This window comes from Mugil cephalus, chromosome 21 (genome assembly GCF_022458985.1).
Source record: "Mugil cephalus isolate CIBA_MC_2020 chromosome 21, CIBA_Mcephalus_1.1, whole genome shotgun sequence".
In the NCBI taxonomy this organism is placed as follows: domain Eukaryota; kingdom Metazoa; phylum Chordata; class Actinopteri; order Mugiliformes; family Mugilidae; genus Mugil; species Mugil cephalus.
The window spans coordinates 66,253-90,896 of NC_061790.1; the positions used below are offsets into that span (position 1 = coordinate 66,253).

The 24,644-nt window shown below is 46.2% G+C and overlaps 4 protein-coding genes across 6 annotated transcripts; 1 reads left to right on the top strand and 3 right to left on the bottom strand.

Moving 5' to 3' along the window:
• Positions 1 to 1,542: 1,542 nt before the first annotated feature.
• Positions 1,543 to 7,278, bottom strand: LOC124999311 (protein Z-dependent protease inhibitor-like). The gene is made up of 6 exons (XM_047574161.1): positions 7,099 to 7,278; positions 5,052 to 5,339; positions 4,686 to 4,979; positions 4,297 to 4,570; positions 3,875 to 4,022; positions 1,543 to 2,065 (listed from the first exon to the last, which is right to left on the bottom strand). Exons 2-6 carry the CDS (start codon positions 5,329 to 5,331, stop codon positions 1,883 to 1,885), a joined length of 1,179 nt encoding a protein of 392 aa, XP_047430117.1. The 5' UTR covers positions 5,332 to 5,339; positions 7,099 to 7,278; the 3' UTR covers positions 1,543 to 1,882.
• A 767-nt stretch (positions 7,279 to 8,045) lies between these two features.
• On the bottom strand, positions 8,046 to 10,314 carry xrcc3 (X-ray repair complementing defective repair in Chinese hamster cells 3). The gene is made up of 7 exons (XM_047574164.1): positions 10,027 to 10,314; positions 9,596 to 9,733; positions 9,295 to 9,507; positions 8,950 to 9,104; positions 8,610 to 8,822; positions 8,478 to 8,512; positions 8,046 to 8,340 (listed from the first exon to the last, which is right to left on the bottom strand). The coding sequence occupies exons 1-7, from the start codon at positions 10,079 to 10,081 to the stop codon at positions 8,121 to 8,123; spliced, it is 1,029 nt and encodes a 342-aa protein (XP_047430120.1). The 5' UTR covers positions 10,082 to 10,314; the 3' UTR covers positions 8,046 to 8,120.
• A 145-nt stretch (positions 10,315 to 10,459) lies between these two features.
• On the top strand, positions 10,460 to 24,209 carry LOC124999308 (transcription factor IIIB 90 kDa subunit-like). Its single transcript, XM_047574158.1, has 18 exons — positions 10,460 to 10,964; positions 18,607 to 18,687; positions 18,770 to 18,943; positions 19,018 to 19,049; positions 19,120 to 19,192; positions 19,432 to 19,581; positions 20,908 to 21,001; positions 21,223 to 21,349; positions 21,585 to 21,624; positions 21,715 to 21,810; positions 21,888 to 22,211; positions 22,282 to 22,343; positions 22,475 to 22,556; positions 22,646 to 22,698; positions 22,780 to 23,033; positions 23,491 to 23,542; positions 23,654 to 23,846; positions 23,956 to 24,209. The coding sequence occupies exons 1-18, from the start codon at positions 10,781 to 10,783 to the stop codon at positions 23,991 to 23,993; spliced, it is 2,109 nt and encodes a 702-aa protein (XP_047430114.1). The 5' UTR covers positions 10,460 to 10,780; the 3' UTR covers positions 23,994 to 24,209.
• Positions 11,843 to 18,720, bottom strand: LOC124999307. 3 transcript variants are annotated; one of them, XM_047574156.1, is made up of 18 exons: positions 18,583 to 18,720; positions 18,320 to 18,513; positions 18,168 to 18,226; positions 18,019 to 18,099; positions 17,820 to 17,947; positions 17,383 to 17,739; positions 16,904 to 17,074; positions 16,628 to 16,724; positions 16,327 to 16,550; positions 16,048 to 16,213; positions 15,591 to 15,799; positions 14,567 to 14,684; positions 14,270 to 14,478; positions 13,921 to 14,038; positions 13,548 to 13,717; positions 13,240 to 13,337; positions 13,047 to 13,162; positions 11,843 to 12,951 (listed from the first exon to the last, which is right to left on the bottom strand). In XM_047574156.1, exons 2-18 carry the CDS (start codon positions 18,343 to 18,345, stop codon positions 11,966 to 11,968), a joined length of 3,333 nt encoding a protein of 1,110 aa, XP_047430112.1. In that variant the 5' UTR covers positions 18,346 to 18,513; positions 18,583 to 18,720; the 3' UTR covers positions 11,843 to 11,965. The 3 variants fall into 3 exon arrangements, with proteins under 3 accessions (XP_047430112.1, XP_047430113.1, XP_047430111.1); XM_047574157.1 differs by having other exon boundaries at positions 17,383 to 17,460; positions 17,599 to 17,739; positions 18,320 to 18,686; XM_047574155.1 differs by having other exon boundaries at positions 18,320 to 18,686.
• Positions 24,210 to 24,644: the final 435 nt, after the last annotated feature.

Here is a 24,644-nt window from a genome sequence, read left to right on the forward strand (position 1 = left end):
ATAATCTATTTGTGATGGAGTTAGATTGTGGTTGCTGACATCCACATCACTGACATAAGGCACTGAGGTAAATACTGAAGGTATTAATTCCTTATATCTAGTCACAGCATCATCAGATAAGTGTCTACCATAACGAAATGTCTTTACAATTTCTGTGTAATTACTTATAGTAAATTCAAATGTTAAAGAGAATGATGGGACAATAGAGGGTTGTGAGAATATACGGTTAGACCTTCAGTTTCTAGGCCATAAGTTAGTACAAGATCTAAGGTGTGATTGAAACAGTGAGTTGAACCATTTACATTCTGAGAAAAGCCAATTGAGTCTAATAATGACATAAATGAAGAGCTAAGACTGTCACTGCCAACATCAACATGGATGTTAAAGTCACCTACTATAATGACTTTATCTGTTCTAAGCACTAAATCACAGAGAAAATCTGAGAATTCAGCTAAAAACTCAGAGTAAGGAGCAGGTGGGTGACACACCACAACAAAGAGAACATCATGAATCAGTTTAACCTCTGTACAGCTCCTCCAGTCACGTCACATATCCCACATCCGAAAAGTTACGTCTCCATATCAACAGTCACAAATAATACAAAACAACTGGACAACCCAACAACAATAAACACAATCATTCACACCAAAATGTATAAAGTAAATGGATGAATTTAGAGAAAAACTCAAATTTTCCAGAGCAGCAGTGGATGGAAACCTGAGAGCTACACAACAGAACGAAAATAACAGTGATCAGAGTAATTCATTGCAATAAAATCCACAAATACTCCAAAACAAATGTCAAGTGAAGAAATAAACAGATCAATACAATTGCTAATTACATTTAAAAAAAAGTGCATTTCTTTGCAATAATTGTCCTTATCTGAGGAGTCTGCTCTGGTCTTTGACTTCATGTCCTTCTACTGGATGTTTGTTAACTGTGTCTGTCTCTTCACTGGTTCTGGTCCATCATTTGTTTTATTCCATCTATCTCCTCCAGGCTGCGATCTTTACACCAAACAACATAGTTTTCTGTCTCTAGTATAAATGGACCATGATCAGTGTAGATCTTATATGATACCATCTCATCTCATCTTCCATACTACTTAACCCTCACTAAGGTCGTGGGGGGGTCTGGACTCTATCCCAGCTGGCATCAGGCGAGAGGGGGGGTCCACCCTGGACAGGTCTCCAGCCTATCGCAGGACTAACACAGGGACAAACAGAGACAAACAGCCACCAATCAGCCTAACCAGCATGTCTTTGGAGGTGGGAGGAAACTGGAGAACCCGGAGAAAACCCATGGGAACACAGGGAGAACATGCAAACTCCCCCCAGAAAGACCCGAGCTGGACTCAAACCCAGACCTTCTCACTGGGAGGCATCAGCCCTACATTATATTATATTATATTATATTATATTATATTATATTATATCATATTATATTATATTAGGGTTAGGGTTAGGAATTAGTTGTATGAATTGACATTGCATCGTTTTATTTATCATGTACTTATGTTCGGGGCTGAATAACATCACAACATTTTTAACATAACACGTTTATTCAGAGGCAACTGATTGAATAGTCAGTACATACGACATCATAGTGGTTGTCATGCTAACATGCTAATTAGCTCTAAACACAACAGCTTTTGTTGTCAAGTCACGTGATGGGATGTGACCTGTTAACTCAGTGATAAAACCAACCCACCAGCAGGGGGCGCCATGTTAAATAAACCCTAACCTCATGCTAGCAGGTTTAAAAGATTATTACGTAACACACATCAGTAGCTAACTGTTGGACATGTGTTGACCTGATGGTAGCGTTAGAGGACGTCCTCTCAGTTCATCCTCAGGGGGACATGGGAAGCAGGTGAACTCATCTATTTCTGGGTGGGGTCGGTGACTCGGCCCATGAACATCAGGCTGGTCGGGTTCTGCCGGTAGATGATGAAGATGAAGGGTCTGTTGAAGGTGAGGCGAGGGGGGGGGGTGGAGAACACAACGTCTCCTGAGGTGATGGGGTCGCTGGTCTCGTCCACAGAGACGACAGATTTATGATAAACCTGGACACAAGAAGATAAACTGAATAAATAATTACTTTTTTAGCCTTTATTTAACCCGGTCGATCCCATTGAGTTACAAAGACCTCTTTTCCAAGCCAGGACAGAAAAGTTCTGACAATTAAAAACAGACAGAAACTCACACAACACAAATACAATACATGGAAGATAAAAATCAACATGACTAAGAATTTATTTCTTCACACAGGTTTTAAAGATCCATGGGTGATTAGTTCCTTTAACTTTAAAGTTTTCTGCAGGAAGTTCCAAGTAGCAGGTGCAGAGAACTTAAAACGATGTTTACCAGATTCAGAATGAGATTTGGTCACATGTACAGTAACTGTTTTGGGTTTTTGAGATGTAACCACATAAGTATTTGGGGAGTAGTCTACTCCTAAGACAGCTTTATAGAACAAAATACAGACACTCAACTCCAGGTATAAAGTGCAGTGATGAATGACGAACCTCAGGGCACCATGATATACATGCTACTATTCAGACATGTCACCATTCCAACAAGGCTTCAGTTTCACTTATCACTTATCATTGATTAAAGATTTCATTTGAAGTTATTTTATAATAGCGTACCGTATTTCCTCAAATAACAGTCGGTATTCAATTGTTTCCACGAACAAATAAAGGCCGGCCCTAAATACAAGCCAGGTCACAAAAAAAAGGAGAAGAAGAAGAAGAAGAAGAAAACGATGTAATCAGAAACTGTTTCGATTCTGTGAAGACTGGGGGGAATGAAGCCGACTGTCGGACCTGGGTCTCTCGAGCCCCGGAGCATGGATGTATTATAATAGATTCATGGGCCAGAGATGGACTGCAGTGCATGCTGGGAAAATGCTCTGACTGACGGGAGTGAAACGCTACAGCGCAGGACAGCAGCACGAGAGGAAGATGAAGAAATAAAAGCCTCCCTCTGATAGAAGCTTGCCTCCAATAAAGGCCGTCGGCCGCAGCCTACGTCACACTGAGCTGTCAGATGCAGCCTCACTCCATCCATACGAGGCCGGATGCCAGGCTGCTGCACCAGCATAGAGCTTTGCATTATGTGAGAGAAATGTAAGTCCGACAAATAGAGCTTAAATTCAGATTCTTGTTTCTCCAGGGAGGAGATCGCTCGTCAGTGGTGGTGATCGTAATGTTGTTATCAGATACTTTTTGGCTAATGGAGCCGCATCACAGTTGTCAGTCTCTGCATATTAATTGTATTAATTAATGTTGCATATGATGCCAGCGCAAAGGCCACAAAAGATTTGTTGGATATTATTTACAGTATATTAAACTTCAAATCAATGCAAATAAACTGGGACTGTAAAGGAAAGGACTGTAGTCAGAAAGTAGAGTTTAGAGCAAAGCTCCATTAAGCTCTGCATGTAAACGCACTGAGTGAGTGGTAACAGGAGCTAATGGGAACTAAAGGGTGCTAACAGGAGCTAACGGATGCTAACAGGAGCTAAAGGAAGCTAAAGGGTGCTAACAGGAGCTAATAGGTGCTAAAGGGAGCCAACGGGAGCTAATGGGAGCAAACAGGAGCTAAGGGGTGCTAACAGGAGCTAAGAGGTGCTTACAGGAGCTAAAGGGAGCTAATTGGAGCTAACGGGACAAGACAAAAAAACAAGAGGATGAGGGGACGAGGGGACAAGATTGGTAACGTCCTGGTAACGTCCTGATGGGGAGGTGTAAACCACAAGACTGTGTTGATGTGGAGACTAAAATTAAAGATAACAGGTGTCTTCAGGTAGGAACCTTTGTTCAGACCTTGTTGCTGGGGGACTCATATAATGGTGTCTGTACTTGACTCACCTGGTTGAGTTTAGATCCTTTAGCTCCGCCCATGTTGCTGATGTCAGCGTCATCCTCAAACACCTGAGTGATGTCCAGAGTCTTCAGGACGTCCTTCAGAGAGTAAGAACGCTCCAGCAGGAGACGAGGAAGCTGCACCTCCAACTTCCTGTTTACAAAATAAAACACAGAAGGTGTTCACGTTTATTTGTTGTTTTATTGATCAAAGTCAAACCGACGAGACAAAAACCAGGACTCAGAAAACTTGGTTGCTGAACATTTTACATGACAAATCAGTGTTTGACCGTTTCCTTAAGCAACGTCCGTGTTGTTAAATCGCTCCAATGTGGTTCCTTTGGTTCGATGTAATTTACTGACAAGCAGCAGAGCGTCAATAATGGAAGGATGGAACAATAAGAATAATAAAAAGACAAGTGTCTCACGTCTTCTTCAGCTGTCGGATCCAGGTCTGGATTTTCTCGGCCGTCACTTCCTCCTCCACGGCGGTGACGTCCACGCCTTCATCAGGCAGCACCGCCAACATGGCCGCCCCGTCCACCATCGGCAGCTTCAACACGCCGGCCTTTACAGAGCGGTCGTACGCCAGGAAGTACTTATCGGCCCTGAACATCATGGGAACCATGACGACGTGGTATCTGTCCACGTAGAAACGCTCGTCCTGAGTGGACGACGAGTTGAAGGGTGGACTGAACCGGGCTGAAACACATGGACAAACTTTATTTACACACTGATACACAACACAACACACCAGGTCCACGCAGAACCCTTCTGGCCTGTCGGGTAACCCCGCCCACTGAGGAGTGATACAAACTCTGGTAGGAGGCGGCGGTGGCGAGTAGTAGCTGAGTTTGAGGGTCCAGGTTGGACACCAACTCCTGGACCTGGTCTCCGGTCTGCTCCTGGACCCAGAGGTTGATGCTGTCGATGGCCTCATGTGGTGCAGAATAGGGCAGACTCTGAACAGTCCCCCCGAACTTAGTCTGGACCAGGTCCAGGTAGGACGGGAACACCTGGAGAATCTGGGAGGGGAGGATGGCCACGCCCTGCCGCAGGCTCGTGGCTCCGGTCTCAGGGAGGACCCCGTTCCTCAGTGTCAGAAAAAGATCTGTGGACAGAACAGGACCGGCTCAGAACCAGACGCCTGAACCAATCCCCAGACCCACGACCAGACTCCTACCTGGGATGTTCTGAGGATCCAGTCCCGTCAGTGTGAGGCCCTGCAGGAGCTGGTCCCGGGTTGGACCGCTGGTAGCGCTCAGCAAGGACAGGAGTCCGGTGGACAGACAGAACGGAGACACAAAGACATTTTCATCAGTGCGGCTGGCGACGGCTCGGTACAGTCGCGCAGCAAAGTCAGCGTTCCTGTTGGCCAGGTCCTCCACGGACGGCTCGATGGACCCCGAGGAGGCCGGGATTAGCAGGAAGACCAGGAGGACGCCGGGGAAAGACGGAGACATGGTGTCTTCTGCTGGACAAAAACAGAACAAGATGACAGCGTCTCGAGATCAGAATCAGGCCTGGAGGCCGATTATTGCTGCGTTGATCCGATCAGACCTGATTCACTATATCTGTATCCTGGACCTGAGCTTTAAGCTTTAACTTGGTGGAAAACACAAAAAACAGTTCTTTTTGTTGTGGCGTATGTTGGCAAACACACTCTGAGCTCTTCATTTACTAGACCAGGGGTTCTCAACCTTTTGCAAGCAGGGCCCCCCCAAAGGTGGTCCAGTGCAGCTGCCCTGTTTCTGGTGGGCCGGCTCAGTCCTTTAGTCCTGGTCCTGGTCTTCTTCCACCGGGACACGGACGCTTCACGGTTCCGACACGGTGAGTCAGTCACAGCCTGTCTGGACCTGTGGTCTGGACCTGTGGTCTGGACCTGGACCTGTGTTCTGGACCCGGGTCTGGACCTGTGGTCTGGACTCGGTACCAGGTCCAGAGATGCTCCTCCTGTCGGCTTCTATCAGGACACCTGAAGCTAAAGCCCGATAAAACTTCTTTTTTCGTACAATGTAAATGTTTGAAACGCGCTGAGCGCGAGGAACGAGACGTAAACGGGAAAAACATCGGTGGATTATGAACCTGTTGCTGATGGTTTGGACTCAGAGTGAAGGCAAGAAATATTCCCTGAAGGGTTGATGAGTTGTGTCTCTGCTCGGATGTGTGGTGGACTGAGACCAGGACGTTTTATATTTTTTGAGGTCACGTTCTCTCCGTTATTTTACGTCAGATATCTGTTATTTTACGTCAGATCTCCGTTAAACAGAGGTGTGGTGTAGTTTACAGATACAGATGAAGGTTATTCAGTTAATACCGGTGTTTACATCAGATCGCTGCTCTGTGCACTGACTGATGGTCGAAGAAGCTCGTCCTGTTTGTTTGGTTGTTTGGGGTAAAGTAGTAAAATACTCTCGTTGACACCTGCCAGGCTGCAGGCGCAGCTTCTTACTGAGGTAGAAACTGGTCTATAGTCCAGCTGCTCGGGGCTCTGCTACAGCCCCCGGTTGAGAACCACCGTACTAGAGCAACTAAAGCGGTTCTATTGTTGCAGCATGGCCCAGTACAGAGCTCATTAGAGACATTAGAGACCTCGGTAGGACATCGTCAGAGCTCATTAGAGACATTAGAGACCTCGGTAGGACATCGTCAGTGCCTGGATTCCTTCTTTCTAACTGGCTTCAATAATTACAGCATCTAAACCACCACCTTGTCTTCCAGATCCTCCATAGACAGACTCAATAAAGTGGGGAAGAAATCTGCTGGGGGTGGGACTGGACAGCTCTGACCTCACTGAGCACATATGTAGCACACTTACACTGTCACTTTGTGTACTTGTTGTTGCTTGCTGCCTGTTGTCCTGTTTAATGTTTAATGCTGTTGTCTTTTTAATTTCTTTAATTCTTTCATTTCTTTCTGGTCACTGTTGTGCTGCTGTAACATTTAATTTCCCCAATGGGATCAATAAAGTACTATCTGATCTGATCTGATCTTATCTTAATCAACGACCACGTTACGTCATCGGCCACGCCCTCGACGCCATCTGTTTTTGTTTTCTAATCACGCTTTTAAATTGGAGGGTTGTTCCTGTACCGATCAGCTGTAGTCCGTGACGTCATGTATCGATCAGCTGTGACGTCATGTATCGACCAAAAGAATAAGAACCTGAATTAATGCTCGATCAGTTACCGTTATGTGACGCTGAGCAGTAAACTATCGACCAGACTGACCTTCGGCTTCTTCTCTGGACCCGCTCTGACTTCTTCTTCTTCTTATTATTATTATTATTAATATTATTAGTACTATTGATATTATTTTCAGCTCCGGTTTCTGATCACGTCTCTTTTCTTCAAACCTTCACGCGCTGCGCATCACCGTCAAGCTCGCGCACAAACGACACCGGAAACATGACCACATCCGGGCAGCTTTTCACACTAAACTTCGCGTCTTCGTTTTCTTTCATAACGATAATAATTCAAAACCATGCTTTTATTCTGAAACACGTTGTGGTCTGTTTCCTGTTGACAGAAGTAATTAATATATAATTAGTGTCTATAAAGTTCATAGTGAACATGTAGATATATACCGAAATATGTCCGAGATCATTGACCTACCTAACTCTACTCCCCGTGATGCATGATGGGACATTTTGAGTGCCCTGTTTAGGGCATAGAATTTGATCATGAAGGTTTCAGACACTACTACAAAATGAGTTATGCGTTAGAATAAAACGTGACTGCAGTTACGTTAAGTCAATCCTTATTTAGGGGATTTATGTCTCATGTTATTTCATGTTAATGCTAATGCTAACCGCTAGGTAACGCACCGTTAGTTACATGTTTCAGAGTTGTCCAAGCACAAGTTGCATTTACTACGTTCCCCTCCACAGTGGTTCCACTTATTTCTTTTATCTTAATCTTTGTTTGAGAAGCTTCACTTGATAAAGACAAACCCTCTGTGTTCACGTGGACACAACAAGTCTCCGTTCAGATTCAGTTTTTCTTTTGTGTATACGCTGGGTTTCTCAGTTAGGTGTAAGTGTCTCCCAGTCCCGTCCAATCATGCACCACTCACTGGATGGACGACATGGGGATTCTCGTTACACAACGTTACGCTTCTGTTTCAGAGGTTCAAGCAGAAGTTGCATTTACTACGTGACCCTCCACAGCGATTCCTCTTACTTCTTTTTATATGAACATTTAATCAGTGTTAATAAAGTTTATTGTGAACATTTAATCAGTGTTAATAAAGTTCATTCAGAGTCCAGGACTCCTCGGACGCCCTCCGTCCAGACAGCAGCATCTTGTCCGTCCCGGGGAAGGTGAGGAGCAAACACCACCTCCAACCTTCGGAGGACACTGGTCTGGTCGCCACGGGCAACAGTCGCCTGGAGACGGTGCATCATCAGTCGAACCATTACCTGATTGGCCCACGCCAAACCCAGAGCGGGGGACACAGTGGAGGACGAAGGACTGGTTGGACACCAGAGGGACAGGGAGACAAGCTCATGGTAAATAAAAATAGATTAATTATCCTTTAATTAATCATTAAGTGGTTTATTTCCCACTGACATCAAACTAGTCAAGAAACGGAAATAAAGAGTTTTTACCTCAAACTGTTTGAATCGTTGAAAACATCAGTGACCTTCAATAAATGAACCAGACACAGATCATCAGAGACCAGTACCCAGAGAGGACGGCCCAGTCCACAAGGGTTAGAACTCTATTGGGGGGGGGGGTACCTGGTTGATGATGAGGACAGGTGTGGAGAACTCCTGGCTCAGGTGGTGCAATGTGGAGGAGAATGTGAGCAGCTGTTTGTTCCTCTCCAGCCAATCATCAGCCTGGAACTCAGACCTGAAAAGAGCTGCAACCGAGTCCACGACCAGGAGCCGGACCAGACCCTGAGCCAGCAGGAGGGGGGCCCGGCGGGACAGACACACCTGGAGGGCGTCCTGGAGACAGAGAGCAGTCAGTCAGCCAATCAGAGACCAAGACACTCTCCAGGTCTTCTGTCAGCCAATCAGAGACCAGGACACTCTCCAGGTCTTCAGTCAGCCAATCAGAGACCAGGACACTCACCAGGTCGGCAGCGTGTTCCACGTAAACACGGTCGCTGAAGCTGAGGCGTCCAATCAGATGTGGAGGAACCTCAGGGCGAAGGATGGACTGAAACCTGATCAGCTGATCGAGACGTCGGACAGGAAACGAGTCCTCGGTGCAGATGTAGAGCGCCCCTGGACCCAGAAACATCACTCATTCATCTCTAGTGTAACCTGACCCCGTCCAGGACCAGACTGCAGCCTCTGCTGAGGACCAGGACCAGGACCAGGTCCAGGACCAGGACCAGGTCCCCCCATGAACACATCAGACCCTAACCTGGACACTAACCTGAGGACAGTCCTGGGATGGACAGTGGACACTAACCTGAGGACAGTCCTCCATGCTGGGGAGGGTATTGGACACTGAGACACAGCTGCAGGGCCAGTTGTGTCTTCCCTGTCCCACTCTGTCCAGACAGTTCTGTGACTCGCCCCACCAGCAGACCCCCCCTCAGCAGCTGGTCCAGGATGGGACATCCCAGACTGAGTCTGTCCCTGGATTCCAACCAGAGACACTCTCCACGCTGCAGCTGGAGGACTGAAGACACCAGCACAGATTAGGACGTCCCAGAGGACGCAGCATGTCCATCTCTGACCTGTGACTGCAGGACACATGTGTCTCTGACCTGTGACTGGAGGACGTCTCCTGCAGGCCCTGGCTGTGGTGGTGAGCAGATGTTGGACATCAGACCGGGACAGACCGGTGAGTGTCTGCAGGTCTGGGACAGAAAGACACAGCACGTCTCCGACAGACTTCAGATCAGCTGAAGGAGGAGGACACCATCGGTTACCATGGTAATGACAACCATCAGCTGATCAGCACAGACAAGGAGCTGGATAGAGAATCCATCCATTCACTTCATCCTCAGTGAACAAACTTGGCGGGTTGAACAGGGACAGGATTAGACTGGTTTTAATAAAATCTGGCCGATGTTACTACTGAAGAATAAACAGTGTGATCATGTGATCTGTCACATCGTATTTGCGTTAACACGTGACGGAAAGTGATGCAACCTTAAAGTGTGATATTTGTGAACGGAGTCTGGTGCTGTGATACCTCTCCTCAGGGCGCCGCTGATCTCCGGGCTAAGCTCCAGGTGATCGAGGTTCATCCCCGTTGAGGTCTCTCCAGGTCCGGCTCCAGGTCCGGCTCCAGGTCCGGCTCCACCCCGGTCCGTCGGTCCGTCCGTCAGGTTATTTGTTTGTTTATATTATATATTAATATTTCTCTGGAGCTCCCTCACAACAGCTAAAATAACCCGCCCGATCAGTGGACGTCATCACCGGGCGCCGGTCTCAACCATGTAGGATGTCCTGTGGGGTTGGCGTCTTAAACTGAGATGACGTAAACAGGCCTTATGTAATAATAATAATAATGTTTGTTTTGTTGTTGTTTGTATTCATAAACATCTGTGTTGCGTTTGAACATTGTTTATATTTTTAAACACAATTAATATATATATTATTTCTCAACAATGTCCGCGTCCAGTGACGTCATTTATTCGCGCCACATGAAGAAAACAAACCATGAAAACACAGAGAATCGGCTCGTCAGCTCAATAAATGATCAGGACCAGGGAGGAATAACGAGTCTCCTTACCCCCGCTAACCAGACCCTGTCCTCGGATAAAAAGGATAAAAGGAGCTCACTCCCCGACGCGACACCAGGAGTTCGGTGGCCTCGCGGTTTATCAGGTTCCTGCCCACGGTATCGTCCTGGGTTCAAGACCCGGTCGGACGAAGAGTCCTTAATGACCCCCCAGTCATTTTGCTTTTAGTTTTGGACGGGTCCAGGACTCCGCCCCAGAACCATGAGCTCCAGAGTGTGCAGGACCTGTGGGGGGTCCGACATCGACGTGGACCAGGCCCGGGGCAGCGCTGTGTGCACCAGCTGTGGTTCGGTCCTGGAGGACAACATCATCGTCTCCGAGGTCCAGTTTGTGGAAGGAAGCGGGGGCGTCTCTTCTGCTGTGGGACAGTTTGTCTCTGCTGACGGTGAGACACGTTTCCTCTGGTTTCCAGGGAGACAAGGTCCGAGGATCAGACCGGGGTCAAGGGTCAGAGCTGTAGTTGATGCATTTGTGTGATGGAGGGACCATCTGTCTAAATTGAATTTTATTGAACAGAGGGAGTGATTGTCATGAAGTAAAACCTCATCATGTTACTGGTGTCATCCAAGGAGAATAGAATAGAAAAGAAAAGAATAGAATAGAATCGAATGCCCTTTATTGTCATTACAATGTACAATGAGATTGGAAAGCTTCTCCTTTTCAGTGCCAAAAAACACAAGTATTTACAAAATAGTGCAAGAAGGTAGTATTTACAAGATATACAGCTGAGTTAGAATACGATAATAAAACAATATTGAAATATATCAAATTTTAAAATAGAATATAAAGTATATGTTGTTTTTTTGCAGCAGTGGAAAAAAGTGTAGGAGCCACGGTAAATTGTCAACAGGTTTTTATAATAGTTAAGACATGATAGCAGTTAGAGTCAATGTGGTTTCAAGTCTTGTGTTTCACATTATGCACATTGTTGCATGTGAGAATTCAGGGTTTCGATGGCTCTCAGAAAAAAAAAAAAAAAAAAGTTTTTCAATCCGTTTGTGATCTGATGCATCTGTAGCGCCTCCTAGAGGGCAACAGCTCAAACAGCTGAGAACCAGATGCTGTTGTGAGCTCTGCTGAGGCTCCGTCTGGTGTAGATGTCCATCAGAGACAGCCAACAATCCTCTGGGCTGCCTTCACTGTCCTCTGAAGCCTTGACTGTGTTTGCTTCAGAGGACAATGAAGGCAGCCCAGAGGTCCTCTGATTATATGTCGTTATTATACAGATATTAATCATTGAAAAAACTCCAGTAAACAAACATGTTAGTTTCTAGATTTTATTCTCCATCGTCAACACGTAAGTTTCTTCGGACATTAAGATTATTCCTGTCCAGTCTGGACCCTTTCAGGACCCCTGATGGTTTGGTTCTGGATCAGAGACGTGGATCAGTACAGACCCGCCTGGTTGGACCCGGTTTGGACCTCGTCTCTCAAGAAGCTTTTTGGAGGCCCAGACGGTGGTTTACCAGTTGCACGATGGGAGGGATTTGATGTTTGTGAGTTTGTGTATTGGACCACAGGGTTCTTGCTCAGATGTCCTGATGGGACAAAGTTTCTTGGAGGTTTTACTCTGATGTTTTGAACGTTCCTCCTTTCGGGGGACCTGGTTCTGGCTAAACTGTGATGGACTTCGCTGGCTGCAATGGACATTAGTTGGTCTTTCACAAACTCTGTCTCAGAGTGGTACTGGTTTATTGGACGCTCCATGGCCCTGGCTTCCACCCCACTACTCGAGGACCGATAAAGGCTCAAATGTTGGTCGGTCTGGTGTTGCTGGCTCCAGCCCGGTATGCTGGGAGAAGGATCAGCTGTGAGACTCTGCAGGTCCTGGTTCTGGTTCATGACTCCAAGTTGACTAGAAGTAGAGCGGTCCCGGATCAGGCCTGAAGGCGAGATGCCACTACTGTGAAGTGTTGAAGTTTGACTCGAGCTCCCTAAATGTCCAACAGCTGGAGCATCAGGAATCCTGTGGAATGAATCGGTGCCCAAGGCCGAGTATTCTCCACTAGTTCCTGGAGTTTCCCCTCTTATTGCCAAGTCCAAGCTTTGACTAAAGTTGTAAGGTTGTACTCTGCCTTGTGGTAACGGATCGTATCTGGGAGGAGAGCTGGAGAAAACATTTTGTGACGTGATATGAGATGAAACTGGCCGAATAACTTGTTGGGTCTGAGTTTCAGGAGGATGATTCAGGTTTGGAGAGGTTGAGGAGATTAGCCTGTTGTGTCCTGCTGGTACCGTGATGAAGTGGCTGGGCCCAGGTTTGGGTTGTGGCCTGAAACCGGACTGAGGCAGAACTGTAGCCGACGATGGATGGATATGGTCATTTGGAGCATTGACGGCATCCTCAGAACCGTGGTGGGAACAGTTGGAGTCTGTGAATAAAAACGTGTTTAAAGCTTGATCAGTGAAACCAAGCGACAGCCCCAAAATTAACACTTCGTAGGTGTATCCAACATTAAATTCTGACCTTTATGGCTCTGGAATACTTTAACTGAACCAAAACCAGGAGTGGTTGAACTGAAGAAACTGTCCACGGACAGTCTGTTGACTGAACTGAGTGGATAGAAGCACCTCATCGTCACTCTGTTTGAGAATCAGACTCAGAGTCACCTCCATGTTCAGGATTTACCCAGACACTCGTGGTTCTTCAATTTACTCACTTGAACTGAGATTCTCTGGAGATGTAGTTTGGTCCATCAGCGATGAGAAGCCGGTCATGTAGGATCTCATTCTCATAAACAATGTACCACTCTCCAACCTGTGAAACCTTCTCAGTTAACGACAAGCTCAGAACCTCATAACTCCTCACCCTTTCTGTGTCTTTTTCTGGTTTTATTAAGGTCACATGGTTCTCTTCATGCTAGACAACCCTTAATGTATCCTGAGAAGTGTTTATGTTCTGTTTGAGAAGCTCACGCTTTGTCTGCTTAAAGAGGAACTGTCAATTTTTCAAAGATCAAACTTGTACCATGGCTTTTGTCCCACAGGAGTCCACCTGGAACTCAAAGAGGACTCTGACTCCGTTGGTCTGTTTGGGCCGACAGGTACGGTCCAGCAGACTGGTTCTGTCAGGATGCACCTTGGGCCAGGTGGAAGTCGGGGTTGCCACTACAGTCACGGTCCCATCGGCAGAACAGACTAAAAACCATAGAGGATAAATGTTAGTGCTGGTCCTGACTCAGAGACCAGGTTGTCAGTTTAGTTTCTGAGCTTTGGTCATGGCTCTTCATTGACGTTTATGTGATTTATCTGTTTTGGACCTTTGAATTCAGCTTATTGAGGCCTTTTAGGATTACACAGATCAAATGTAACTGGCTGAATGAGGTTGAGGCGGTGGTTACCGATCATGTCCTCTGTTCTGAAGAGGCAGCGTTTGGAGGTTGACGTCTGGACCTCCAGCGTCTTGGAGTCTCTTAGCAGAACCTTAAATGTTGCATAGAAGTTTGACAGGTTGATCTCCTGGAAACAGAAGTTAAAAACAGAGAGGCTGTTGGTTTGTGTCTGATCTATGAAATTGTATATAAATAAGATTTTGTTTTGATGAAGAAACTATGTGAATTAAACTTTGTCACATCAGCTTGAAGTCACTCAGTTCACAGTATTTCCATCTAATCCCCAAATGTCTTGAAGGAAGTAGTTCACAGTTTGAGAAACCAGCCCAGCTGCAGAACAAGTGTGGTGGGCTCTTACTTCGTAGGTGTATCCAACGGAGAACACCGGGACTTCCAGGGTGGTTCTGAGGCTGTCGTTGTGGAGCTGGTATCCTCTGTTAGCCGCCAGCTCTGAGGTCAAAGCCTCATGGCCGATGCCCACCTCCCAAAGATTCTGAGCCTGAGGCAGTCTGACCACACTGAAGGAGATTCCTCTGTCCAGACACTGAGCAGTGATCTCTGGAGGAACTTCCCAGGAGAACGATGTTTTAGAACAACTCTACTCTGATGGTTCACAGGTCTCAGTTTAAGCCTCCAGCAGGATGGCTGAACTTACAGGCGTTGAACACTCTCGCAGTGATGAATGTGTGGTGGTAGTAAGACTGTCTCTGGGGCGTAATGGTTAAAGAGAAGTTGGTATCTATGAAGTACTGCACCACCCCTCCACCCAGATACTGTTGGAGAGATGAGCTTCATCAGATACATTCCATTAAGGCTCTGCTACTGTCAACATGGACAGTAATAGAGCTACACCTACATACAAGAACAGCTGGGGATGTGCATTTGTGCATTATTATTATGTGCATTGTTACAGTATTTACATTTCCTCCGTACATATTCTTTTTCTTTAAGTTTTTTTTTTCATTCATAAGTGTTATTTAAATGTCCACCGTTATTGTCATTATGAGAACATAATGACAATAACGGTCCATCTTTCCGTTTCTTGAATGCGTCATCAATTTATTTCTTTTAGATGACCAGATTTCTGGAGTGAAATCCGTATATTATATTGACAGGGTAAGATAAAAGAATTAAATGTTATCGAGATGAAATGAATAAACAGGGACCATTGCGTTTTTTTTATTTTGACATATTTATTCATATTTAAACTGCTATGTCTGTGATGTCAACAGCACCGCGACCAACTACCGTTATAACTGTTACTGTAGTTTGCCCTCATTCATTAAACACTAAAATTGAGGACATTTTCAGGGACAGCTTTAACCGGGAGACAAGTAACCCTAACCCTGTCCCCTGAAGTCGGGGACATGTCGTCATCTTTTGTTGTGTTGCTATCCTTAACCATTATCGTTTTGGGACAGGTTTGTTCCACATCAGCCTTACGATATCTGAACAGATCTATAAAACTGATAAGACTCATTTAGCCACGGATGCTCTACGGGTGTGAGGATTGGGTCGAGTAAGTCCCACAGGCCTCTGTCATCAACTTGCATTTATCACATTTAGTGCAAGATGGCAAATTCTTATCGTGGGTGTTTTGTTGGCGGTAACGACACCAACGAACAACACACACAGTAGCTAAAACTATCAAAAGAAACAGGATCTGGGTGATTTCTCACCGTCCAGTCCACAGCTGGGTCTTCGAAGGGCAACTGGAGCTCGTAGCCTCGGCTGCCGTTCATGTGAACAACTGGAGTGATGCTGAAGCCCTGGTCTGGGGTCTCTTTTTTCAGCATCCGCCTCCCGTTGATCAAGACTTCCTCCAAGATCACATCAGCAGGAATATTTCCCAAGTAGACGCTGAACACCTGCTGGTCAGCGATGGTCTCTGGGGAAGGAATGAAGGCTGTGTTACATTATATATAATTTATGCCAGTTATGTTCAATACTTTGCCGATTCATCATTTTATCAATGAAGATGTTCAGACAGCACAAAAGCCACTAGGAAATGTAATAGTTTAATAGTTTAGTCTCACATATACTGGTAGAAGTGATTAAAAGCTTTTGGCAGCTAAATGCCAAAATGGCGCATTGAGGTAATAACTGAGATCCATATCCTGGTCTCCTGAAACCTACGGTTGAGACTGAAAGGCTGGCGGCACATTGGTGGCGTGTCGAGGACTCGGAGCATCCGGTGTCTGGTGTCGATGCTGCTGCCGTCGTCGTACAGGAGAGAGAAGATGTGTTCGTACAGTAGAAAGATCACATACACCTCCTGGTACACGTTGTTCACCACCTGACTCTGCAGAGAACAAACAGATCTACTGGACTTCATCTCCGTCACATCTATTCCTCAGATCAAAGTTATTTAAACTGGTCTCCATCTGAAGTTTGGATTGGATTGCATTGCATTACCTTCCTGTAGCCGCCTTCTGCCCCAAAAGGGACCTTGATCTGGATCCATCCTCCTTGTTGGACCGTAGTGAATCCTCTGGAGGCAGCAGTGGGTTCATCCAGCAGGACACCCTCCACCCCTAGCCTGAAGCTTCGACTTTCCAATGCTGCCCCATCTTCAACCAGAGAGGTCACGACCTGAGGGATGTCCCAGAGCAGCTGGGCTCCGTCAAAAGAACCCGGATCTAAAGGAAGAACAGCAGCGACCCTGAGGTCCAGACAGGAAACAGCCTCCAGCTCAGGTGTTTGTGGCACAACTTACTGAGAGTGCAGGCCATGGACATGTTAACCATCATCACCGTCAGCTTCTGCTTGAAGAAAAGAGAAACCCGGACAACCTTGACAGGAACGCCGTCCACCTGACAACAAGCAACGTTCTGTAGTAGACAAGTCCGATTCTCTAACATAACAACTCACAGTTAAAGTCGAGTCCAGACCACAACCATAACGGTGGAGCAAAGGTTTGAGACGAGGTGAACACATGAATCTATGGTAGACTGACTGAACTACCGGGAGCCACTACATTCATGTCACCCACCATCATGACCTCCGCATAAGGCTGTTTGTTTGGAGATCGAAGCACCACCCTCTGGGGGGAGACGGTCAGGCTGTAGCCCCACCTCTGGGCCTCACTGATGGACATGGGCACTACCTGCCCATCACTCTGCAGGAACATCAGCTGCCAACTCAAAGTGGCCGTCTTCTGCGTCTGAACATAAACCAAACCTCAGCACCATGTACGCGGGATTTATTTTAGTGGTCGTTAAAGGTAACTGTCCATTCCTAACGGTTCTACCTATAGAGGTATTGACACTTATTAATACTAATATTTTAAGTCAAAGCCTTAAACTCCACAACTCTTAAAGTTTGATGAGACTCTGATCCACTGACAGTATTAGTGTAGGTGTGATTCTACCACTACGTTAATTTTGTTTTTTTAACAGAGGAACAAATGATGAATTTAAATACTACTGACTAGTTGTGATGGAGTTAAAAGTGATCCATGTTGAGGTTTACCTGAGTGAAGTCCTCCTGCCACATCTGTCGACCCTCCCCTCCCTGACCTCCACATGTAGCCTCTCTGTCCACGTTCACCTGTTGACACCACAACATCTCAAACCACAACATTAAACCCGAGTCCCCATGCTCCAGGTCACGCAGCATTAACGGGCTGAGAAGAACAATGTGATTAAAACTTCCCACACAGTAGTCGATGGCAGAGGGTGTTCTGACCTCCATGTAGTCCTCCTCACAGATGATCTCTCTGTGAGTCCAGATGAGACCAGAACAGACGGCAGAAACCGACCTGCTGGTCCACCTGCCGTCGCCGTCACTCACGATCACATTAAACCTGAAGGTAAAAACCTCGTCGTTCTGGAAGGAGACAACACACCAACCTTATCACACCTGAAATCTGCCATCAGGAGGCTCACGCCATGTGAAGGTGGAGCTACCTGGTTGTGGGTGAAGCAGGAGTAGTACGAGGCTCTGAAGGTGGTGAAGCCGTCCATCTTGAATGTGCTAATGGTGTAACCACAGCGTGAGGCCAGCTGCTTGCTGATGGAATGGATTTCATTTCCATCTGTGTCAGGACAGACGAACGGTTTGTTTTTAAGATGAAGATGATGAAGAGGAAGAGGAAGAGCAACTTACCAATGGCCTCGAAGCGAGGCGGCTGTCCTGAAGCCACATGGATCCACAGGTAACGATCTCGACACTCGGACTGAACGAAACCTGCTGGGACAGAAACGCTGTCAACACACCTGTTTAGAACCTAATCACACACAGTTCAACCCGCTCACCTTCCAGCGGGTCTTCAGCTGTTGTTCTTTCAGTGAACTCGGAGCAGATAAACACTAGTCTGAGAAAACAAAGCAGTAAGATGTCAGCTGTGCAGGTGAGATGTTGTTTTACTTGTGTTGCGTGTGCAGGTGAGATGTTGTGTTGAACTCACCCAATGAGGAACACAGCCGTTTTCATGTTGGTACTGCAGAAACAGAAATAGTTGGAACTACGTTTCACTTTTTGTGGAGAAGAAGCTCCGCCTCTTCAGCCAGGTGAGCTAATCACCTGGTTGTCATGGTAACAGAGGGCACAGCATCAGGTGAGTCTGATTGAGTCTGATCAGAGCTGGATGTTGAAACTATGCTGGAAGTTAAAGGAACTTTCATTAATCAAACCATAAAGTGACTGATTGACTTCATTTGGTTTATTTACTTGTGTGTCGGCCTCTGTCTCCAGGTCCAGTTAAGGCTCCACTTCTTGGTTCTGGGTTCCACACCAGCGCCGGTAAAGAGTCCAGAGCTCAGACCTTACAGAGCGGTGAGGACATCACTAACAGCTTCCATACGCCTGTGGAACCTGTAGAGGGTTAGCTGTTATAATGAAGTCTGTCTGTCTCCAGCTAAGCGTCAGATCCAGCAGCTGGGCAGTCAGCTGCAGCTCAATCAACACTGTCTGGACACGGCCTTCAACTTCTTCAAGCTGGTAGTCAGCAAACACCTGACCCGAGGACGGAAGACGGAGCACGTCATCGCTGCATGTCTCTACCTGGTGTGTCGCACTGAGGGGACACCACGTATCCTAGCCAGTCACAGTGTCTCTGTTTGAATCTTTCACGGTCAGACCTGCTTTTCCTCAGCTGTGTTTCAGACATGTTGCTGGACCTGAGCGACCTGCTGCAGGTACGACTCCCCTCACTCCGCCCTCACAGACTCTCTGAGCACCGGAGTCACTGTTATTTCATGTGTCCAGGTGAATGTTTACATCCTGGGAAAGACCTTCCTGCTGTTGGCCCGTGAGCTCTGCATCAACGCTCCAGCCATCGGTGAGTTACTCTCTTAACCGAGCACGGTGTTAAACCGAGTAGTGGTGTACCTCTCTCTGGGGGGAGGGGCTAAAGATGGCAAGCTACCATGACCGCCATCATCATCATCATCATCTTCATCATCAACCAATGATCAATAATCATCAACCATCAGACCTCCTGGTACCAATCTGCTCATGTAAAGAAGCAGTAGAAGAAGCAACATAATTTATGATAACTCCCCCCCCCCTCCTCCTCAGACCCTTGCCTCTACATCCCTCGCTTTGCTCACATGTTGGACTTTGGGGTGAAGACTCATGAGGTTTCCATGACGGCTCTTCGTCTCGTTCAGAGGATGAAGAGAGACTGGATGCACACAGGACGCCGTCCCTCTGGACTCTGTGGAGCAGGTACAACATGTTCTACGTCTGTATAGGGTTATACTACGTCTGTGTATTCACCTGTATACTACGTCTGTGTATTCACCTGTATACTACGTCTGTGTATACATCTGTATACTACGTCTGTGTATTCACCTGTATACTACGTCTGTGTATACACCTGTATACTACGTCTGTGTACACACCTGTATACTACGTCTGTGTATACACCTGTATACTACGTCTGTGTATTCACCTTTATACTACGTCTGTGTATACATCTGTATACTACGTCTGTGTATACATCTGTATACCACGTCTGTGTATACATCTGTATACTACGTCTGTGTATTCACCTGTATACTACGTCTGTGTATTCACCTGTATACTACGTCTGTGTATTCACCTGTATACTACGTCTGTGTATTCACCTTTATACTATGTCTGTGTATACATCTGTATACTACGTCTGTGTATACATCTGTATACTACGTCTGTGTATTCACCTGTATACTACGTCTGTGTATACACCTGTATACTACGTCTCTGTATACACCTGTATACTACGTCTGTGTACACACCTGTATACTACGTCTGTGTACACCGCTATACTACGTCTGTGTATAAACCTTTATACTACGTCCGTGTATACTACGTCTGTGTTTACTACGTCTGTGTACACACCTGTATACTACGTCTGTGTATACACCTGTATACTACGTCTCTGTATACACCGATATACTACGTCTGTGTATACACCTGTATACTACGTCTGTGTATACACCTGTATACTACATCTGTGTATAAACCTTTATACTACGTCTGTGTAAAAAACCTTTATACTACGTCTGTGTATACACCTGTATACTACGTCTGTGTATACACCTGTATACTACGTCTGTGTATACACCTGTATACTACGTCTGTGTATAGACTGATATATTACGTCTGTGTATACACCTGTATACTACGTCTGTGTATACACCGATATACTACGTCTGTGTATACACCTGTATACTACGTCTCTGTATACACCGATATACTACGTCTGTGTTTATACCTGTATACTATAATACAATGTGTGTTTTGTTTTTATTAACTTCATGAGTCTGTCTTTAACATTGCAGATAATTTTGGGATCACCCTAAAAAGTACTATGCAAATATTATATTATTAATAATATTATTAGAATATTCTTCTTCTTATTGTTGTTATTGTTGCTGTTAGCTGCTACATGGCTAGCTCATTAGACCATTTCAAGGAGTAGAGTAACTGCAATGCATTGTGGGATGCAGCTTGAGCGGTTAACTAGGAAATCGTCAGATAAGGGTAAAAAGTAATTCTCTTCCTCCTCAGCTCTCCTAGTCGCTGCTCGGATGCATAAGTTTCGTCGTTCAGTGAAGGATGTGATCAGTGTGGTGAAGGTCTGCCAGACCACTCTGAGGAAGAGGTGAGCACAGGACTAGGTCACGGTAGATTACAATAGATTACACCAGACAGTAGACCACATATTACACCAGATAATAGATCCCAGAAGATGATGTAGGTTACAGTAGATCACCGTAGGGCCCTGTTAATCTCAGTATGCTGCTATTTCCCAGTAGATCTCTGTGGATTACAATACATTACAATAGATCTCAGTAGATTTCAGTTCTGTCTTCTTCCCTGCAGGTTAACAGAGTTTGAGGACACGCCCACCAGTCAGCTGACCATCGATGAGTTCATGAAAGTAGATCTGGAACAAGAGTGTGATCCTCCGTCCTTCACTGCTGGACAGCACAAAGTCAAGATGCAGCAGGTAGATCCCTTTGTCTGTGATTGGTTGCAGCAGGTAGATCCCTTTGTCTGTGATTGGTTGCAGCAGGTAGATCCCTTTGTCTGTGATTGGTTGCAGCAGGTAGATCCCTTTGTCTGTGATTGGTTGTAGCAGGTAGATCCCTTTGTCTGTGATTGGTTATAGCAGGTAGATCCCTTTGTCTGTGATTGGTTGCAGCAGGTTGTAAAACAGTTAATGACTTTCATTTATTGTGCAGCTGGAGCAGGAGCTGGCCAGGAAACTGGATGAAGTAGAAGGTGAGTTACTAACTTCGGACTAAAGACGTGTTGGCGCTCTGAGTCACTGAGGAAACTTTGAAGGACTGAACCTTGTCACATTCCCATCAGGAGAGATCAGCTGCTACAAAGACGAGATTGAAACCGAGCTGGAGAAGAGCCGACCGAAGCTGAGAGGAATCTACGCAGCCTACACCAAAGAAATCGGTTGGTGATGCTCCTGCGTCGACTGACTCAGAAAAGTACAAAGAGAAACTTTCAAGAGTTTGTAAATTGCCTTTCAGACTCGGAGGACGTGGAGGACTTGTCCTCAGCATCTGAACCTGAGGAGAAGGAGGGCGAGGACGCTGAGCTCCAAGCAGCCACAGAGCACCTGACCCAGGACTTCCTCTGCCAGGTGATCCAGGAGGAGGAGGGGCGGGACAACAAGACAGATGGCAGATTATATGAGCCAGAGGCGGGGCAAGAGGAGGATGGAGGGGGGGCACTTCGTCAGGCCCCCCCTCTGGCCGGCATCTTGGGTACCCTGCCAAGCGCCACCAGCCTGGGCCTCCAACAGGCGTTTCAGCCCTTTGACAAAGAAGAAGAGATGGATGAGAAACAGGATGGTGAGTAGATGCCAAACATCCGGGGGGGTCCTGCTTACTTTGACCTCTGACCTTTCACCTGTCTGCCCAGATGACCTGTCAGAGGCCGGGGAGCTGGATCTGGACGGTATTGACGATCAGGAGATTGATAAGGTCGGTTCATAGTGACGTCTGATCTGTTCGTATATTTTAATTTGATAAAATCAGGAAGTGGCGTAACAGCCGTGTTTATAAATAAAGGCTTTTACAGTGAAAGGTTGTGTGACTCATCCTGTCTGCTGCAGTACATCCTGAACGATACGGAGGTTCTAGTGAAGACAGAGCTTTGGATGAAACAGAACGCTGAATACCTGAAGGAGCAGAAAGGTCTGGACGTTCTACATCGCAATGAAACAGTCGGTCGGCCCATGAGAATTAATTAATACTGATGAGTCCATTAATGTTTGTGTTGACAGAGAAAGAGGAGAGAATAAGCAAAGAGAAAGAACAGGGCACCTACAAGGAAAAGGTGAGGCTCAAAGCTGCATCACAAAACCCTGATCTCTGACCTCTGGCCTGTCTCTGACCTCTGACCTCTCACCTTTTGTAGAAGAAGTATAAAAAGCGGGAGCATATCCAGGCGTCGTCAGCGGGTGAGGCGATAGAGAAGATGTTAGAGAAGAAGAGGATTTCCAGCAAGATCAACTATGACGTCCTCAGAGACCTGAACCGAGGAACAGGAAGTCCCAGCAGATCCTCCGACCCCCCCGAAGCTGAACACAAACGACTGAACCGCCGCCGCCGCAGGAAAACCAGCGAGGCTAACCGAGAACTAGCTGCTAATGCTAGCATCATGGGGAAGAGGTATTAATAGCTGTGATCTGAAATCTCTGATCAGTTAACTCTGCAGTGGCAGCTGGTAGAGCAGGAGAGCTGCCCCCCAGCGCCGTCCTCTCTCTTGTATTGAAGAGCAGTTACTGCGCATGTACAATTTTTAACAAGAGTCTATGGGCAAAGATTTTAGCCCCCCAGGGTGGAAATACGTCACCAATCACAACGTCAATAAACGAAGCAACTTTACTCATCACTGACTATAAAATATTTATCTCGCACATCTAAAGATATACATACATATATTTCAAGATATTTTTATCTTATTATTTAATTTTTATTTAAATTTTTATGTCTTATTCAAGGTAATGTGAGTGGTGGGGCGGCGCCCTAGCGCCCTCTATTGGCCAGCCGCTGCTGAATCGCCGATCAATGATTTGATCAATAATCTGTTGCTGCAGATGTGATGTTTCTTCTTTTTTTATTTCAGGTTCAGACATCTCATTTCTTCCACACCAAAGAAGAAGAAAATCATTATTCAGGTGATCAGCCTCACGCCCACATGTCCTACCTGTCTCTCATGTCCTACCTGTCTCTCATGTCCTACCTGTCTCACATGTCCTACCTGTCTCACATGTCTTGATGTGACACAGGAAGCGAACAGCGTCACCATAGCAACAGAAGCTGCAGCTGAACCAAGTCCAGATCCTGAACCAGACTCAGAAACTGCTCCACCTCCAGAGGAGGTGGAGAAGGAGGTGGTGGAGGAGGAGGAGGAGGAGGAGGAGGAGGAGGAAGAAGAAGAAGTGGAGGAGGAGTGTGTCAGCGCTCTGCAGCTCGTAGGAGGTAAATTTGGGCTTTTATTCTGAAAATACTGCTGGTTGTAATTGCTAATGTGTTGATGCATTTAATGAATTGAAGTATTAACGGTTGTGTTGATGGACGTGTCTTCCAGATTACGGCTGTGAGGCTGAGGAGGAGGAAGTCTTCTAATCTCCAGAGGATGAACGTGGTCCAGGATCCAGATCTGAGGCAGCTGAGACTTGATGGTTGATCAAGTTAAACGATGACTTTGATTTAAAGGCTTTAGTTGGACTGAAGCAGTTTTTAGTCGTTTATTTTTACATGAACTGTTTTAATGTGCTGACGTACTTTGTTGTTTAGTGTAGAAACAAACAATGAGATAAAAAAAACAACAACATTCCTTCACATCAAAGTCTGGACGTATTTTTGTTCTTGTTACCAGAGACGAGGGGGTTCTGATCTGGTTCTAATGTGGTTCTGATCATGTTCTAATGTGGTTCTGATGAGGTATGTCTGAGAACATGATGAGTGGTTTCTTCTCCCCAGTCCAGATGAAAGTGGTAATTTTCTCCAGTGTTTGGAGGCGGCTGCAGTGACTAATTCCACAGCTGATGTGTTCACTATGGCCTTCAGGACTTGGTCTTGGTGCCAGCGGTAGCTCCCTTTGAAGAGTAGCTGGGGATCTAGTCCACGTTCCCCGTCTTCAGGCACAGGTTGCAGACTGGTGACTCCACCATTCCCCAGTGGAACAGGCTGGATGCCCTTGGTAGTGCATCGTACAGAGTCTGGATCAGGAATCGTATATGATGGGACTCGGCCCATGAGACTTCGGCCCACTGT

Bases quoted from the DNA above. Each gene is read 5' to 3' on its own strand.
- xrcc3 (XM_047574164.1), bottom strand. From the start codon at position 10,081: ATGAACCTCGATCACCTGGAGCTTAGCCCGGAGATCAGCGGCGCCCTG. The intron at 8,823-8,949 runs GTGAGTGTCCTG...CTCTGTCTCCAG, and splicing joins TGGAACACGCTGCCGACCTG to GACGCCCTCCAGGTGTGTCT. The intron at 8,341-8,477 runs GTAAAAACTCTT...GTGTCCAACCAG, and splicing joins AACGATTCAAACAGTTTGAG to TCCTTCGTCCTCCACTGTGT.
- LOC124999311 (XM_047574161.1), bottom strand. From the start codon at position 5,331: ATGTCTCCGTCTTTCCCCGGCGTCCTCCTGGTCTTCCTGCTAATCCCG. The intron at 4,571-4,685 runs GTTTGTATCACT...CATGTGTTTCAG, and splicing joins CACCGCCGCCTCCTACCAGA to CCCGGTTCAGTCCACCCTTC. The intron at 4,023-4,296 runs GTGAGACACTTG...TTTTGTAAACAG, and splicing joins ATCCGACAGCTGAAGAAGAC to GAAGTTGGAGGTGCAGCTTC.
- LOC124999307 (XM_047574156.1), bottom strand. From the start codon at position 18,345: ATGAAAACGGCTGTGTTCCTCATTGG. The intron at 18,100-18,167 runs GTGAGCGGGTTG...CTGTCCCAGCAG, and splicing joins AGCTGAAGACCCGCTGGAAG to GTTTCGTTCAGTCCGAGTGT. The intron at 15,800-16,047 runs GTAGGTTTCAGG...TTCCTTCCCCAG, and splicing joins CCAGCCTTTCAGTCTCAACC to AGACCATCGCTGACCAGCAG.
- LOC124999308 (XM_047574158.1), top strand. From the start codon at position 10,781: ATGAGCTCCAGAGTGTGCAGGACCTGTGGGGGGTCCGACATCGACGTG. The intron at 21,350-21,584 runs GTAGATCCCTTT...TTTATTGTGCAG, and splicing joins ACAAAGTCAAGATGCAGCAG to CTGGAGCAGGAGCTGGCCAG. The intron at 23,847-23,955 runs GTAAATTTGGGC...CGTGTCTTCCAG, and splicing joins CGCTCTGCAGCTCGTAGGAG to ATTACGGCTGTGAGGCTGAG.